The sequence below is a fragment of the Triturus cristatus genome, chromosome 4_1 (genome assembly GCF_964204655.1).
Source record: "Triturus cristatus chromosome 4_1, aTriCri1.1, whole genome shotgun sequence".
Classification (NCBI taxonomy): Eukaryota; Metazoa; Chordata; class Amphibia; order Caudata; family Salamandridae; genus Triturus; species Triturus cristatus.
In genome coordinates, this window is record NC_140585.1 from 290,401,128 (window position 1) to 290,420,258 (window position 19,131).

Consider the following 19,131-nt stretch of genomic DNA (forward strand, 5'->3'; position numbering starts at 1 on the left):
ATGTTGATCTTCGGCAGCTCCGTGACAGGGGGCGGCACAACTCCACCGCGTACCTCATCCTTCCCCAGTTGAAAAAAGACTGAATTTGTTGCGTTCTTGTAATAAAAAAAACAAGCATTGGCATAGCCAATAGGTCTCGCCTTTGGTCGGACCTTATAAGTGTTTAGTCATCCAGCACAATATCCTTGGTGCAACAACTTCAAATGTTGCATAGCTAAACACTTATAAGGTCCCAAAGGCAAGACCTATTGGCTATGCCAATGCTTGTTCTAAAATGTTATGCATAATCACACCATTGGGGTGCACGTATGTACCATTGCATTTGCTTTTACATTTTATTTTTTTACATTTCCTGTTTTGCACCCATTCCCCGTTCTTGCACATCCCAATCTATAATTACAACACAAGGAAACTCCTGCAGAGATCTAAAACATCGAGAAAATACATTCATCAATTAACTTCCATTACGGGCATTTTTAAGTGTAAGAAAAAAATAAGATTACTTTGGCTGAAAAAATGTGAATTCTACAAACGAAATCAGAGCGCTGATTTCAAACCTTACGGGAAAAAACCTCTAGATTTTATGCAGCTGCATTGTGTACGTGCACGCAACAGCTGGACGACCAATGTATAAGTGGCCTATAGGACGCATGCGCTTTAGCCCGTTTCTAAAACACTTTGACACGGACATCCGGTGACACCGGAAGGGACGTCACCCAGGAAGGAACGTCACTGCCTGTGCTTACATTTTCAGGAACAGGCGAGGATCGAAGAAATAGGAGAATGATTGCATTTCTTTCTCCTTTTCAAATGCAGCTAACAATTTGAAGATCTCGCATTCAGTCCGTGTTTCAGAAGTGCTTCGAGGTAAAAGCGTGGTCAGCGAAATAGTGGGATCGGATCGTACTCAGAAATGTATGCATTCCATTTCCGTGCTCCTAATGTTCATCAACAACAGCCGACTTGTAGTTCATCTTTTTTCCTGATGGTTAATAATGCCAGTTGTATCTTTTACGTTTTGGCCTTTCTGGTTTGTATGTTAATTGACATCCGATCCCTTCGTGTCAAGTTCTGCTCCATAAAACTGAAAAAAACATACCATCGTCTGAGACTGCTAGCCTCTGGTAGCAAGAGGGTATGTTGTGTTTAGTCTCTAATAGGACGTAGGTTTGTTTTTTCAGTTTTATTGAGCAGAACTTACCCCGAAGGGATTGGAGCGCTTGTACAAGGGTATTCATTATATTACACAGGGTCACATTTGTTTTTCCTTTAGGCACGGGAAGCTTAGGTGATTTGCAGATCATAGGATGTTGAGTGGACGGCATGTACTCGGTTCCAAAGAAGTACCTCTGGCCATAACGCCAGATCTTTTGGAGGTTCTATCTGGTAGTTCCTGCAGGTATGACGCATACTCATCTGAGCTTCCAATTTATTAGGTATAACCTGCATTTTTGGCGATCCTTGTCTGTATGGTTTTTACAATGGAGGCAGTTGTGTGGCTTTTTCTAGGGCACATCTGTCTACCACGATTTGAGGCTGCCTGTCTATCACCTCTCGTAGGCTATGTTGTTTGCAAAGCTATTCTTCTGTCTGTTGGCGCCGTGCCATTTTTAACATTACAGGACCACCAGTGATACAAATGTGGTGGCAATAATAGTGTCCGTCTTTCCATTCATCCTACCTACCACTGGTACCTTGATTCTTGGGAATCTTTGAATGGCACACTTTATTGGACTAATGTTCTTCTTAATGACACATTTCGACTATAATCTTGCTCTTTGCCTTGGAGACGCTGATTTTCAGTCGTGCCTGTGGTAAGGGGCACAGTAGTGTCAGTCATAACGTCTCAGCTGTTCCTGCAGCCCGTGCTCCCCTTTTCGCAAAGTTAACTGCACAGCTGTTTGGATCTTCACAACTCTGCTATCAAGTATTTCAAATGTCTGCTATCAAGTATTTCAAATGTCAATGTCTGCCATCATATGTTCAGTGAAAACATATATGTAGATGTCGAAGTGGTTAAAAACAGTGTTAGAATATGTTGGCCTCCCTCCTACATGGTCGTTTCTGAACCAAACCTCCGAGGTTCTCACAACCATGTATGCGAAGCGCAGGTGAGTTATTTTTTGCATTCTGCTTTGAAGTCATGTTTATCAGATTATAAAACCTGGGACTGTAGGTACAGAATACAGTGTGAAACCGGACCTGGCAAAGCAAATAGTTGGCCTTCTCGCTTTGTCAGTGCTAGTTTTGCATCATCATGTCTTTTGCAAAACGCTGTCAGCAGAAGCTGCAGGGTTCTTACCAATGTAAAAAAAATAGCTAAAAGCAAAGATTTTTTTTGTTCTCAGATGGCACACTTGCTATAACAGTTGAGGACACTGAAGGAACTACGTTGTCCCACAACGTGTTTCTCATGAAAGGAAAGAATGAGGTTACAGTGAAGTTAGTAATTGGCTTGAGTGAGCTGACCCTTTGGCCAGTGTATGCTGCAGTGGGTGGGACAAAAATGTAAATGACACAACAGGCCAGTGGAAGAAGAGGCCTGGCTGAATGTCCTTGCAATTTAAATATATTGGATATATAATTTTAGTTTAATCACCAGACATAAAAACACCTGGGTTGGATGACCTATATAAGAAATGATGCTGAAACTCATTCTATCACCTTTTTTTCCTCTCTTGAAACTTTATTCTCTCTTCTCATCTTATACTTTTTGCCAGTCGTCCCTCTCAATTTCTATTGTTTCACCATCTTTTCATCATAAGTTTGTTTTTCCTACCATGTTTGTCTTCCTTTCTATTTTTAGGTCTCGCCTGGCGTGGGCTGCGCAGTCTCGCTGGCGAGATTGAATTATTTTGGATATTTTCTGTAAAGGGCATTAAGCCCCGCCCCTCTTTTCCATTGGCTGGCGTCACCGTTTATGGTAAACGGTGGCCAGCCATTGGAAAAGAGCTGTTCGTGATGTTTTCGTTTGGCTTTTTGAGCCGTCCCATTTGGACGGGCTCGTCTGCCTTCCTTGCATCGTAAAAGGATTTTTATCTATATGGGGCCATGTGTTTAAACACATGGCCACATAAAGACAAGAGATCCTCTTTCTCTTTCGGGACCATGTCGTGCTTGTTGAAATTGTGAGTGTGTAATTGCCTGGCGAAGGATTTAAGATTCTGCAGGCACAGTCACAGATGCCGAGAGATGAGGGCTAACCTCGTCAAACGAACACGGAATAATTCTATTTCCAACGAGAGAGGCCCTCGCGCCCCCTCCCCAAGGCGAGCAGAGATTCTATCCCTGCTTTTCAAATAACCCTTTTCCGTTGTCGTTCCCGCGTCATTTTCTTGTTGTAAATGATAACTATTAAAAATGCGTGTTGGCTTCCGCATCTGACAGTTCGGAGTTGATGAAAGGCGCGTGCATTGTAAATGTCCTGTATGTACACATCAGGCTGCTGGAGATGCTAACTCATATACACTGTGTGTTTTTGCAGCAGGCCACTAAATTATGCATTAGGTGCTGGGCTTTAATCTCATAAACCTGCCTGTGGCTGTTAGGAGCGTCGGTTTATTACGTGGACCACCGCGCTCAGTTCTTCAGCGAGCACTCGAGCGGCGAGGCTGGCGAGTGTATCGATTGTTTAGGCCTGCTGATGGCAGCAAGTTGGGCTGGTTTGTCTGTTACCAACCTGCCCCCGGTAGTTGATAGTGAGCACCTGCAATTCGTATGCCATTCCAAAGCCTGTAGCATATGTGTAAAAACAGTAAGCCCCTATGTGTTTGTAGTTCGAGGAGGAGGAGTTTAATGCCCAAGTGGGTTTTTGCACTGTTCTGATTGCTGCTAATTTTTAAATTAAGCTGCAGTTCAGTGGGCCCAAACTATCATATCCTTGGATGTGACTGTTCACCAGGCTCCTAGTAGTTTAGAACTTGGAGAGGAGGGGCCATGCTGCGTTTTCAGCCGGCACAAAGTATAGAAACGTAGCCTGGTGGTGACAATGCTGTGGTTCAGCAGACCTATACATAGCTGCCAAGGTTTCAAATTGCGATGTGACATTTTCATGTTTTCAGTGTAATTATGATTGACATTTGAATGACTATGAGTGACGTTTTCTTGTGAGCAAAAACATGCAATGAATAAGGGGAAACATAAGTATAAGAAATTACACCCAATGAGAGACTAAGGAGACATAAAAGAAAGACCAGAGTCTAAGAAGGGGACAGCAGAGTTATAGGAATTATAAGAGTGATGTCATCACTCTGATTTAGCAGAACCCAGAGCTTCGCAGAACATCCATGGCGTGGAGAGGGAAGTAAAGAGTGTGGGTGTGGTGGAAAACCTTGGATACTTGTAACCCCAGACAGCGCATGGGGTGGGGGGAATGAGAACAAGCATTTGCAACGCAATAGGTCTCACAGGTACAAGAGTTTCAGCCATTGGCATTGTAAATAACAAGGCATTATTATTTGCAATGTCAATAGCTCAAACTCGCGTAAATGCGAGACCTATTGCATTGCAAATGCTTGTTTATTTAATGTACTTAATGAAGCTCCCTTTGAGGTCAAAACCTACCAGACAGCACAGCTGTCTGGTTTACTAAAGACATTTTCTGTTGCTTACCATCTGCTTTGTGGTTTGTAACTCACATTTTCTGACTTTCAATTTGCTCGCTTTATTTGCTTTAGGCTGTCCAGCTTGAGTTCACACCTCATGTTGCCCAAAACTTGTTTACTGTATTCTTTCACAGATTTGCTTTCTGTAAACAGTCCTTAAAATCTTGTTCTCATCTTGCCACACTTACTGTGCATTCAAAGACCGGTCACATGTAAGGGTTTCTCTTCCAAGGAGCTTAGGGTTTATTTGTCATTTTCTGACTTCAAAGTGAGAGAATTTATGTGACAGTCCTGCGGAGTAGCCATGTAAGAGGAGAGCATGGTGGATGTATTTTTGTAACATGACAAAAGATGTTTCAGAATATATCAATTAGTACAAATTAAGCTTTTTTGTTGTAATTCTGAAGTGTGGTAGAAACAAATGTTTGAATATGATCAAAACACACCGACAGCAGTTGATAACATTTGCACACATTATCGGTTGTATGCAGTAAAATCGTATTCCGGTGCAAATGTAATGGTCAACAATTGAAAGTGTGTTGTCTTTAATGGCAGTGGGCTACCACACTTTGCATAACCCACACTGCGCCACACCACTCTGACGTACCACTCCACTCTATGCACCTCCACCGTAAGACACTCAGCAATGCCTATCGACTCGCCCCACTCCACTGAACACCAAGGTAACCCAATCTACCCCACACTGTCAGGTACTATGTCAGGAACACAGTCAGGGACTTGAGCAGGGACTGGGTAGAGAACGTACCATGCACAGAAAGAGTAGTACAGTGCTGCCCAGGATCTCACAAAAAGTCAGAGGAGAAAAAGGGATCCAAAGGGGAAGCCTGTACAAGATGGCTAAGACTCAGAAAGGAAGGGCACTCACAAAGCAATTTAGCATTCAGACTAACTACACCCAGGACCGACGTGCAAGACATATATATATATAATACAACATTAACAATAAAGGTAATGTGGGGTAAAGCACTCATGAGCTCCACACTGTAAGACTGAAGCTCAGTAAGTTCCTCACCCACAATTGCTGTTACAGATCCCGACTGAAAATACCCACATATAGGATATGTATGCAAAGGCAGGGTCTGTGAAGCTTATACCTACAGTGATGTTATAACTGTAACTCAAAGACAATACCCACAGTGAACAAGAAACACCACCTAGGTAGTCGGCTGTGCCCACGGATCCTTGCGATAAAACAAAGAACACGCAAGGCCGTAACAAAAAGGGATAGAACTAAACACAAGCACAATAGACCAGGAGCTAGCAAGGAGGAGTGCTTAACAGGAAAGGAAGGGAATCGCAGGAAACACTTGGCAGAAAGCAGGTAACAAACTTACAAGGTAACAGAAGCAAGACAGCAGAATAGAAAGACCGCAAACTAGGAACTGGACCCAAGGAAATGGGAAGAAAGGCAGGGACTGGAAAAGGAAATACAGAAGGGGGCTACAAGGGTATACTGGAATAGTGCAGGATCAGGAATCAAGAAAACAAAGTAGCATTGAAGGCAGTGCTGGGGCAGGAACAAGAATTGAGCTAAGGCTCAGGATTGCAGGTAGCACTGCAGGCAGTTTTATTGACCTTTTGACTCCTAACCGGGCGGCCTCGCTGTATGTCGGTCACTGGACCTCATCCTTTGGGTGGAGAATATCCATCAATACGTGCATAAAAAAGATTTTTATGTTACACGTTTTACTACTTTGCTGCTACTGGCTATTATATCAGACAGCTTTGGGGCTGGAGAGAAGCCACCCTTATTAATTATGCATGTTGTATTGCTCTAAATATATCAACATATGAAACAGCTGAGAATTATCAGCTTTTGAAGATTATTGGTTATTTGATACCGGACAGTCGTTCTCAATCTGAATGCTTTTGTACAAACAATACAATTACCCTGAAGAAGTCCCAGCTGAGTGGGACGAAACGCGTTGGCTGAAGGTTGTTTGATTGAAAATAAAGGAGATTACAAATCTACTGTTGGGACAAGTGAATTCTCTTGCATCATCTGTATCTAATTGAATTACCATGGACATATAAGTTTTCTTGCATATGTGTCAAGAAAGGTGGTGCGGTTCTGATCTAGTATTGCAAGCACTGCAGGCAGTGCTGCTTCAGGAACAAGGACTTACTAAAGCTTCAGGAGTCAAGGTAGAACTGCAGGCAGTGCTAGTTCAGGAACAGGGAAATTACTAAAGCTTCAGGAGTCAAGGTAGCACTGCAGGCAGTGCTAGTTCAGGAACAGGGAAGTTACTAAAGCTTCAGGAGTCAAGGTAGCACTGCAGGCAGTGATGGTTCAGGGAAACAGGAAATAGCTATAGCTCAGGAAACAAGGAGTCAAGAGAGCACTGCAAGCAGTGCAAATCAGGAACAAGAAATAGCTGAAGCCAAGGTTCAGGAACAAAGAATAACTACAGCTCAGGAACTCAGGAATCAAGGTAGCACTGCAGGCAGTGCTAATTCAGGTACAAGGAATAGCTATAACTCAGGAACAAGGATTAACTATACTCAGGAATCGAGGAATATCAAAAGCACAGGAAACTAGGATCGGTCTCACCGGAAAACACGTACAATGACCAACATTGGGCTGAGGGGAGCTGGGGCTTAAAAGAGCTCCCAATATTCATGCGCATCAGGTGTGAGCAGGCTAGCAGCAACCAGCCACAGGTGAGCTGATTTCCTCCACCCATCCTTGGCCTGCAGGGGTGGAGACAAAGCAGTCAGGAGGGGATTATAGGTAATGGAGTTTCCAGCATGAGCAGACTGGCTTTCACAAAACCCGGCATGGATTGGGAATGAATGTCAATTCCTAAATGATGTCCGAATGCCTGTAAGTCAGGGTATGAATACAGGGAAGTGTTTGGAAGCATATTAGAATACTGAAAAGCCCCATAATTCGGCCTCCTGGTGGTGTGAATCGTGACACACACCATTCCCGTCTGCAGCAATATACCCCGCTCCAATCTACTGCACGCCACTCCAATCTAACCAACTCCACTACAGTCTACCTCACTCCAGTCTACTCCACTCTACCCCACTTCACTCCATCTAACCCAATCCACTCCACTGAAATCTACCCCACTCTGCTCGAGTCTACTTCAATCCAACCCTCTCCAATCTACTCCAATCCAATTTTCCACACTCCACTGCGATCTATCCAACTCCTCTCTACTGTAATCGAGCCCTCTCCATACCAATCTACTCCACTCCACCAAAATCTACCTCACTCCAATTGACCCCACTCCAATTTTTCACACACTCCCCAACTCCATTACAATCTACCACTCCCCTCTCAAATCTGCCCCAATCCACTCCACTCCTCCATACTCCAATCTAGTCTACCCCACTTCATCCCAGCCCAATCTACCATACCCCACTCCACCCTAATCTATCCCACTCCACTCTACCTCACTCCACTCCAATCTTTATTCAACTCCAATCTATCCTACTCCACTCCCCCACTCAATCTACTCCACTCCAATCTACCCCACTACAATGCACTCCACTCTTACCCAATCTACCCCACTCCAGTCTACCCCAATGTATCCCACTCTACCTGGTCTACCCCAGTCTACTCCACTCCATCCCAATTTACCCCAACCCAATCTACTCCAGTATACCCCCTCATCTCCAATCTACCCCACTCCATCATTCTACCCAACTGCGCTCTACCACTCCACTTTATCTAATCCAGTCCAATCCACCCCACCCCGATTTGCACCTCCCCATGCTACCCCACTCCAATCTCCAGCACTGTAGTCTACCCCATTCCACCCCACTTCACCCAATTCACCCCACTCATTCCTATATACCCTACTCTAATCTACCTCAGTCCACCCTTATCTACTCCACGCCACTCTTCCCCAAACAATCTCAACTCCATTCCAATCCATCCAACTCTACCCCACTCCACGCCAATAACTTTTAACCATGCTGAGCAGCAGCCACACTGGTGTACAACATGGATAAACACATTGCCAAAGCCAATAGCTCTTGCATAGGCAAGACCTGCTGGGTTGCCAATGCTTGTTGCTTTCTAGTTATGTGCCACTCACTTTTGTTCACATGCTGTTTTTTTGTTTTCTGTAAGAGGGTGATAGATTTAGTGGTCAGTGCACCCTGCCGTCCAGTTGCAATTTCAGTAATAAACATTTCTAATTTTTATTTATTATAAACATAATATGCAAATATATTTAATTGTTTTTTTAATCCTCAAGCGTATGACAAATTCTTAAATCGAGCTCAGATGACTCCAAGCTTCATCAGTTTTACAAAGCTGCATGCAGAAAGTGCTGCTCAGACAGGTGATCAGAAATACCGACCAATGACTTGACAATACTTAAATCATTATTGGCATTGCACTCAAAGCTAAAATTACCGGTGGTGCCAGTAAAACACTTTTCCAGTAGCAATCCTAATTAGATCACTCTTCTATGTTGTATTTAAGGAGCCAGGTCATCTTTCATCTTTATCCCCAGGAGTAGGCATTTTGATAGGTCAGAAGTGCCAGAACTTGCCCATACCGCCATCCCCGACGATGAGAAGAGGAGCAAGTACAGCTATAAGACACCTTGTGTCTCAGTGCCCCTGGCCTATGTTCACATCTAGGAGGGTGCTTACAGGGCCAAACTGGTGGTCCCGGCCTAAACCCCTTCCTTAACCCCTCTGTAGTCCTTCCTATCTCCACCCCCCCCCCCCCCCCCAGTAGTATTTCCCATTTTCCAACCACTCCCCTCTGTCCCTCACACATTTACTTCTAATATGTATTCCTATTCATGTGGAGAGTCTGCAGTCAGAGGAGGCTTTTTGGAGGGGGGAGGATGAGATCTCTGCACAGAAAAAGATAGTAGAGACATAAACACTGCACATAACTTTGTGAATAGCATTTTGTAGTACGTTAAAATAATATTATAAAATGCAGTTTGTGGCTATGCCGGTCAGTGTTTTGACACCCACATATGGCTACGTTCAACATCAAATGACCTGCCGTACAGTGACGTTTATGCTGCTACTGTGATCACTGATGTGCACCATCCTACTCACCTTCAAGACCAGTTCACAAGCAGTGAAAGTGGCAGCCTTCACATAAGCTGAGATTTAGAAGTGCACTAATTATACAGAATTGTATAGCATGAGCCTGCAAACCTACTTTACATGGTGACCAAGGTATCCTTTTTTTAGGACTTACTCCTTTGTTGTAATGCGGTTCATTAATTGTCTCGCGTGCAAGGCACTTTTAACATTACATTTAAAAATATGATTGAGCTAATGAAAAAATGTATATTATAAACAGTTGCTTAAAAGTGGTTTATGTTCACTGGTTTCTCTTGTTTTTTCAGGACATGGAAGCCCATGATCGTTTGATAACTTAAAGTGCTTAATTTCACACTGGGATAAAGGCACTTGCTTCCTAATGAAATTATGTATGACTTGTCAATCATTAATGGAGAGAATACCTACTCTGATTCCATCTCTACATGTACGAAAAGGGAATGAATGCTTTTACGAGCAAAAGTGAGAGGTGTTCAATCTGAGATTGACTGCCTTAAAGGTAAGTAAAGGATGTTCTATTTTGACCAGATATATGGCAACTAATTTGTAGAGATATATATATATATCTCACATCACCGAAATCCATAACACTTTTTTTCCCACCCTCCCCCTGTATAGCCCACAAGTATGTTTGTATTTCCCTAATCTACTTACTTGAAATTCTTTGTTTCCATTATTGCTCAGTTATGTGGCACATGCTGAAAGTAGATGGCTATAAGTCATTTGCCAGCAGCAGTCTGTATTGACAAGGTCAAATGTCCTACAAAAAATCCTCCACATCAAATATATTCAATGGATCATTTGTAAGGGTGATTTGCTTAATTTTTTTCTCCTTTGGTATATTATATCTGTTACAAACTGAAAGTACTATTGTGGATATATTTAATGCAAATCTACTTCATTATTATGGATTTAAAAAAAAAAATTTTGTCACTGTTGGGTGTCAGCTTACTTTCCACAGGCCACCACTTTGTTTACACTATGTTTAAAATAATATGATGGAATGTATGTTAATACTTTGTGTGGCTATGTGTAGGCTGATGTGCATGAGATTCCACTGATCCTTCTTGATACAGAAATGACCTTATCTCAAAGAGTACTGCACAAGCTGTTGGAAAAGGCCTAGTATGCTTGAGACAATGCAAGTTTTCTCCTCACTGGTTTGAGCAAGATATATTTTTACCAAACAAAGTGGCAGAGGTGTTACCAGGGCTCATGATGAAACTGCTGCCCTTGATGAAGAAAAGGTTGATGCTTAATAAGGTAGTTCACATGTCTTAATTACCATAAAACAAGTCGTTACATGTGGTTTCATAGCATATCCAGTGAACACATAAGGATTCTGTTGTTGCTGTTTTGCCTTTCCATTCTTAGCTGTCTCCAAATGAGAATGAGCAGGTGTGGTCTGGTCTCCGGGAAAGAGCCCTAACTTGAAGTTTGGTGACAACAAACGGCACTGATGGCACACACCACTCCAAGCATTACCTCACACCTCTGCAGCACTTGCGCTCTGTATATAAGCTGCCCCGTTTTACAACTTGGGTGTAGGTTCCTTTTAGGCACCAGATACTTGTTGGCAGAGCAATGTCTTAACTAATTGAACACAATCCCTGAAGACTTTATCCTGTCTAACAATTGAGTCCATGTAGGGCACAGCTAAGAAGGTGTTCTTTCCTCTTTTGTTGAGCACGAGATCAAAAAGTGAAATAGTACGCTTTGCTGATTGACCATCTCTGGCTACATTCTCTTAACTATGAGATTGATCTTCTGAATCTACTTCTTTCTCTATCACACATTAGAAATAGAAATGTTCTTTCTCCACCTCCAACATGACTAATTACCTACCATCACTCATGCTCCTGTGACCACTCTCCATAAGCAAACTGTTGGAAGCTTATCGTCTTGTTGCATTTTGAAGGCAGGACCCTCTTTGAAAAATCAATCAGTGAAACTTGTAAAGCACTGCTTGTCCTCCTAATCTGTGGTCCTAATCTACGGTTTTGTTATCCTTTCAGAGTTTATGAAATCTGTGTACAAGGCCAAAAGCTCGAAAGCCATCAACATTGTATTGTATTGCAAACACATTTATAAAGCGCGCTGTAACCCTACGGGCATCCTGGCGCTGCGATACACGTATGTTACCAAACTGGGGATGCTATAGATCATAATCCGAAAGATTATACTCTGGGGAAAAAGCCATGTCTTAATTTTCTTTCGAAACAGCATCAAATCCTGTATCTGTTTCAGTTCAGTGGGGAGACTATTCCAAAGATGAGCAGCTGCCATGCCAAAAGCTCTCCCTCCCCATTGTTGCTCTCTTTGTCTTGGGTATGATTATAACATGAAAATGATGCAGTGAAAACGTGCCATAAAGATCTGCCGTGTCAGAAGAGAACTTAAGAAACCAGCAAACCTAAAAGCAAACAACGAAGTACCGTTTTTCATTGAACATTTCTTGTCTACTTTTACTATTCTACTTTAAGGTAACCTGAGCCCTTTTGGGACCAGGCACGTGCTTCAGTTAAATAAAATTAAATTTAGAAGTCATTTTAGATCCATTTTATTTCAACCTGTGTTTGTTTAGTATTTTCCCGCACATCACAACTTAAAAAAAAAAAAAGCCAGGTCATGTCTTATACACAAATTGAGGCAATCTCTACTGAATGAGGGAGTATCACAAGTTAAAAGCCTTCTTTTGAATACAAAGTGTGTTGTGTTCTTGCTAATTCCTACTTCAGATAATTTTATACCCCCTTACCCCACCACCACCTTTTATTGCGCAGAACAATAAAGTATTATGCCAAAGTCGTAGTTTAATTTTAGCTTCTTATTACTTAGAATTCATTGGATTGTATAAACAAGATACATTTATTACATTCAAACACAATTCCCTATTGTGCAGGATGGTACATAGGTCATGCACCTCAATGCACTTGTTTAGCAAAGGATTAGTTGATCTAAAGTACTTGATGGGCACTTGATTTGAGAAGATGTGACCATATAATGTTTTCAGGTCGTAGAATCTGCAATGAGTATTACTACCCTGACTCTATAATAAATCATTCATTGGTTACCAATAGCCATCAAAATGTTTCCTGAAGTCACCCAGGAGTAATTCACACTCCCCTTGCAGTTGTCATGAAGTTATCCTATAGTAAGCTGCACTCATTCTTAAGTGTTCATGAAATCATCCTGGAGTAATTCGCAGTCATCCAAAAGTTGTCCTGGAAACATCCTAGAGTAATCCTCAGTCATTGTGAAGTTGTCGTGGAATTATCCTGTAGTAATTAACACTCATCCTGAAGTTGTCAGCTGGTGTTCCTTGAGTAGTAAAAGATCATGAGCACCAGTTTCGTTACAGATGGACACATTCATTTTTGTTAGGCATGGGGCGATTAAGTGATTTGCCCAGAATCACAGGATGTTGGGCGTCGTTCCTGAGGCTCGAACCCGGTTCCCCAGCTCCGAAGTCGTCTGCTCTAGCCATAAGGCTACATCCTCTCCCAGTGTTAAAGTGCAAGTGTTCCTGCTGTCAATTGTGTTTATGGATTGGTGTTTCCATGTTTGGCATATTTATATACTAAATCCTTAGTACAGTGCACTGTGCTAGCCCATGGCCTGTAAATCAAATGCTGCTAGTGGGCCTGCAGCACTGATTGTGCCACCCGCAAAAGCAGCCTTTCAAAGGATTCTTAGACCTGCCATTGAAGTGTCTACGCACAGTTTTACAACCATGTCGACCTCGCAAGTGCACCCACTTGCCAGACTCTAAGCTTCTTTTTCTTTACATGTAAGGCACCCCTCAGTTAGGCCCAAGCTACCCCCGTGAGTAGGGTGCAATATATGTGAAAGATAGGACATGTCCTGGTGTGTGTGACATGTTCTGATAGTGCAACACTGCCAAATTCGTTTTTCACTATTGACAGGCTATCTGTCCCATACACTAACGTGAGAGTTGAAAGCCTTACAAGCCTAACTTTCCATTGGGACAGGATAGAGAAATAGAGCTCAGTATGCCTGAACTCGGTTTTTAAAAATACATCTTTTATTAAAGATGAGTTTTATATTATGTGTTTGAAAATACCACTTTTAGAAAGGGGGTATGTTCTTGCATAACCATTCTGTGTGCCTACCCTGGTTTGTGTATTGACTGTCTGGTATTGGAGTGACAGAGGCTGGGGATGTGCATTCTCTGTACCCCGCCACAAGGGCGGTTGAGGTGTATCCTACCTTTCCTGGGTGACTCATAGTTGGGCTGAATAGGCTTGGTCTGCTTTTAGAGTGGTGGGAGGAGTTTTCACTAGCACCTGAATAGTCAGTGTCTCCTCTGTGCAATGCTGTCTCCACCTCCTATAGTGAAGCTGGGCCAGAGACGGCAGAACTAGTTTAGACTGGGTTCATAGACCCTTGCCGCAAAGAGAACAAAGGGTAAATGTGGTATAAATATTGGGGCCCTGACCCCAGGGCTTTAGAACTCTTTTGGATCAAAGACCCTGCCAAGAAGAAGTGCCGTAGAAGCTGTGAGGAGGAACTACCACTTTGCTGTGTTGTCCTGCAGTGGCTGTTTCTGTCTTAGGCAGAGAAAGAACTGGACTGAACTTTCTGCAACTTCTTTGTTTGAGATTCTCCAAGGGCTTCAGGTGGAGCTTGCCCCCTGTTCAAGAAGTCTCAGGAACAGCAAGGACTTCAAATTCATCTGCTACCAGCACTGGGAACTGTGTGTTTTGTGCTGCAACATAAGAAAAAGCAACCCGCCGCCGCCAGTGATGCTGCTGCCGGCTCCATGTCCTGAAGGCACCACAGAGAGCACCGCCGTACTTCTCACCACAACCCTGGTCTCACTGACGACACCACCGAGCCGCTGCTTGAACCATGACCTGTGGGCACTGCACTTCGTGCCACCTCGCTTCACACTGCTACCCTGGTATCCCCGATGCCACCGTTCCACGCCGACATCAGTGCCGCTGCTTGCACCGCTTGTAAGTTACACAACGCATCGCCCCGTCCCACTCTGCAGCCTTGGCCTACTGTCGCCGGCGCCAGTTCGACGGTAGCGTGTCAGCAACGACGTGCTGCTGCTTGCGCTGCGACCTGCTAGCACCGCAATGATCACCGCCCCACTTTGCAACGCATCCCTGGTCTTCCTGTCGCTGCTGGATGCCGCCTCCGAGCTGCTGCCTGCACCACGTCCTGAGGGCACCACTGCAATTGCCACTGAAGCCCGCCGACACCCCAACTTCAACCGCACACTGTTCGAGTTGCAACGCTTGTGATTCCAAGAATCCAATGACTCCTGAACCAACCCCCAGAGCCAATGCTGGCTCTTCAGAGCTCACCACAAGGTCCCCGACGCCCTGCATTTCTAAAGGAACAGTTTTATGTGTCTTCCTGACACCGTAGCTGGCCCTGATTGGATTTGATGTTCATGACACTGTGATAGCGCCGGACGGAGCTATTGACTTCAAGGAACTGTATTTTGAGTCTATTTTTCCTTATTGATATTTCTAAGAACTGTATGGTGTATTTTTGGCCTTGTTTTGCACAGATAAAATAGTGGATATTTTTCTAAAACTGGTATGGTGTCCTTTTGTAGTGTTTTCACTGTATTACTGTATATATATGCAAATGCTTTACACACTGTCTCTGGGATAAGCCTGACTGCTCGTGCCTTGATACCAAGGGGGTGAGCAGGGGTTATTTCAGTAGTGTATCCCTCTTACCCTGACTAGGAAGAAGGGTCCCTATTTGGACAGGGTAACAACCAGCCAATTAGAGACCCCATTTCTAATATCAATGTTGTTTTTACTAAGCACCAAACTGCGTAGCATTATGCCTTACTAGAAAAAGTATATTTTCTAAGTTGAATGGCCTTTATGTTTATAGCTTATGCAGTTACTATGCTTATGTGTATGACTCTATGTGGACGTATTCTTATTTTTCTGGAAATTCCTTTGTGGGAGTTGAAATGAATTATTGGATGAGGGAGGTTCACCACCACAAAATGGTTGCAAACCGATAGTAAAAGCATCTGTAGGAAGTAGCAAAATGGCAAAGGTATGGCTTTAGTTAAAGAAATAGGGATGTATAATGGCTTGTACGGTATTTTGGACTCGCATATTACGGAAGACGAATAGGTTAGGCATTTTGAGGATATGTTTTTATCCCACTCTGCCGTGATGGTAGACCTGCACCTAGCCGAGGGGACTCCTTACGTGGTTTTTGCTCCAGAGGAAGTTAGAAAAGGTATAGCAGGGCTGACAAAGAAGAAGGCCCCGGGCCCAGATGGGATCCCACCGGATTTTTACATCTTAGATATGGACATCAGGGTACCGGCTCTTACCGCGGTTATTAATGCCGCAGCTGTGTCCGGTTGTCCGGCTACTTGGGCTCTGTCTACAATTGTCCCGGTCTTCAAAAAGGGATATCGGAACAGTACCCACTGTTATAGACCTATCTGTTTACTGGACTCGGTGGTAAAGGTGGTAGGTCGCATAGTCCTTAACAGGCTTTCTACTTGGACACAGGACAATAGCATTCTGTCTGACGCCCAATATGGTTTTCTCTCGGGTCGATCGACAGTGGACCAAAGCCTAAACCTGTACTTGGAACTTAACAAGTACTCTGTCGCGTGCCATGGCACCGTTTATTTAGCCTTCATGGATCGGTCCTCAGCATTCGACCTAGTTAATAGATCGAAGCTCTGGCAGACCATGTTGTCGTTGGGAGTTAGCCCAGACATTGTACGCTCTTTGAGGGATTTACATAGTGACACCAAGGCAGTGGTTCGATTCACTAAGGATCTGAGAGTCACCCACCAGCTCACAACTGAGAGAATGGTGTATATTGGCCCCCTTTCTTTTTAATCTGTAAATTAATAACTTGGAGCAAATCCTTTTGAAGATGAAAACTGGCTGTCCACAAGTGGATCGGCGAAGCCCTCCAGTACTATTGTACGTGGACAACGCCGTCCTCATGGCTAGGACAGCCAGGGCTTTGCAAACTTTATTGGCCTAATTTATCCGCTTTATGGAAGATTTGGACCTGCTAGTGAACAATAAAAAATCCTTTGTAATGCAAGTAGGTTTACGCCCCAGCAAACCCAACACATTTGTGGTGGGATCGATGCTGGTCCGTATGATCTATGCCTTCTCATATCTGGGTGTAGTTTTCGACGCTGCCATGACTTGGCGTCCCCTCATCCGTAGGTAAAAATGGGACTTTGTCATGGCCAATACTGCCATCTTTAATTTTGCATCTAGGTTGGGCACCAGACCTATTGGGGCCCTCTTGAAGATCTACAAGACCAAGTGCATTACTAAGGTGGCTTATGGTAGCGAGATATTGGGTTACAAGGAGCACGAAGAACTCGTTAAATACTTTTTTTAAACGTATTTTATGTCTACTGCATGAAAAAATTGATTACGGGTACCCACATTGCTTCGAAAAGACCTATAACCTTCCGAAGTAAAGGAATGCATATTTATATTGTCTCTGCGTGTGTTACCACGATTTTCTTAGAGCTAACACTGACCTCCAGTGTTCATTTTGTGAATTGCTTTTCTGTTATTGTAAAATTAATTGCCAGCCACGGGAAGTCCGAGAATTCTAATCCACAAACAGTTTAAGAAGTATGAAGTGAATGAAAGTGTCAGAAAACCGTCCCGCCTAGCAAGAAAAGAACAGAGGTGGCTTATTTCTGCATACCTTTTTTTATTAGAATCCCCTTCCTGATGAGATCTAAATAGTCAATGTACTGATGAATAGCTAGCTTGTAAATAAAATACTTAGATTTCTGCTTTGTTTTTTTCTCTTTTTAATGTCATTTATATTAGGGATTCCTTTACAATCCGTATTTGAGGCGCATGTCCACCAGTTACCCTTTTAAAGAAAGGATATTTGTGTACATAACTATGTTGTACAGTCTTCGAATACCTGAAACACGCATACACGAACACCTAGCTTCGGTTTTTTCGTTACAGACTATTTCTGGCATTCTGCTATTCCTTGCTGCGCCATTTAAGATGGCGTATGCTTGTTTAAACAGAGGAGTCATTTACAAATGTCTACACTTGGCATTGTCTTCCTTGTGCGCAAGTTCCCAGATAGGTTGAGCCATATATGAAGCTCCGGGCCCAGAGACTGCCCTTTATTCTCATAGACGTCGCAGCGCTCGGGTCGTCAGCTCAGCAGGTGCTGCTCACTCAGGCGGAAGGACCTGCCAAGGAGCTATCACGTCGGGTGTTCCCTGAATAGCATGAGTTCTCGGCGATCTAAGACGCGTTATGAGTCAGCGTGAAAATATTAAACTTAAATTTGTTTTTGTTTAGGTAGCTAGTGCAAAATCCAAATGTTGGCTATGCTGGCTGGATGTGTGCCTTGGGGTTTAGATGGGGGCGTCTCTCTTGTGTCTCTTTTTATGCAGCTGCTGCAATTTCTTTGTGATTTTTGGCACCTTGGTGTACTGCAGACTGCAATTATTTTTGTGGACAGCATCACTGTGGGATTCCGTTCAGCTTGTTGTATTTGATTTAAACGTTGTGCATTTCTAACACTGGTGCCGGAAGTCTGTGAAATGCTTTCAATTTGAGCATCCTGTATTCATTTTAACCATTATCAAGGGAGTAATAACACCACACCCATTAGAATATTTTGTTTTATTTTATTTTCTCAACGTAAAAAAACTCTTATTATATAATCATAATTCATTATGTGCTTATAGAGTAATTTAAAGATTGGCACCGTGCTGGCTCCTTTGTCCATAGTGGTATTAGCTTCGGGAGAAACAAGCATTGGCATAGCCAATAGGTCTCGCCTTTGGGACCGTGTAAGTGTTTAGCCATGCAACACTTGATGTTGTTGCACAAAGGATATTGTGCTGCATAACTCAAAACTTATAAGGTCCCAAAGGCGAGACCTATTGGCTATGCCAATGCTTGTTCCTTTTCTCATGCCTTTAGACTCCCACAGGCAGATAACTGTTGGGTGGTTTAAACAATCATCATGAAGGATGAAACCCTTTCATTCAAATTGTAATATTTATATGGATCTCATGTTTAATGTTTTATTCTGTCACAGGAATGAATTTGTGTTAAAGAAGAAAGATACAGAAACACATCTCAAGTCTGAACATACTTTGGAAAAATGGGAGCAGAACAAAGTGCTGAAGCAGAGCCAAGGCAAAGTGATTTGATGGTTTCTGGTGAGTGTAGAGGGATTTCTGAATTACTCATTATTTGTTTTTAGGTCTTGCCTGGCGTAAGACTGCGCAGACATGCGCAGTCTCGCTGGCGAGATTTAATGATTTATGGAGATTTCTCTAGTGGGCTTTAAGCCCCGGCCCTCTTTTCCATTGGCTGGCGTCACCGTTTATGCTAAACGTTGGCCAGCCATTGGAAAACAGCGTCTAGTGACGTACAGTTTTCTCTTTTAGAGCCGTCCCAGTTGGACTGGCTCGGTCTCT

General features: G+C 43.2%; 1 protein-coding gene across 2 annotated transcripts in view; it reads left to right on the forward strand.

Moving 5' to 3' along the window:
* The first annotated feature begins 696 nt into the window (after nucleotides 1-696).
* The window catches only part of BORCS5 (BLOC-1 related complex subunit 5), a 259,893-nt gene continuing 241,458 nt past the window's right edge, over nucleotides 697-19,131 (forward strand). The window contains exons 1-3 of one of the 2 annotated variants that reach the window (XM_085652098.1): nucleotides 697-915; nucleotides 9,959-10,170; nucleotides 18,747-18,870. In XM_085652098.1, the coding sequence (XP_085508224.1) occupies nucleotides 18,813-18,870 (58 nt within the window). In that variant the 5' untranslated portion in view covers nucleotides 697-915; nucleotides 9,959-10,170; nucleotides 18,747-18,812. The remainder of the gene's footprint in view (nucleotides 916-9,958; nucleotides 10,171-18,746; nucleotides 18,871-19,131) is intronic. The other variant, XM_085652095.1, reaches the window with a different exon arrangement.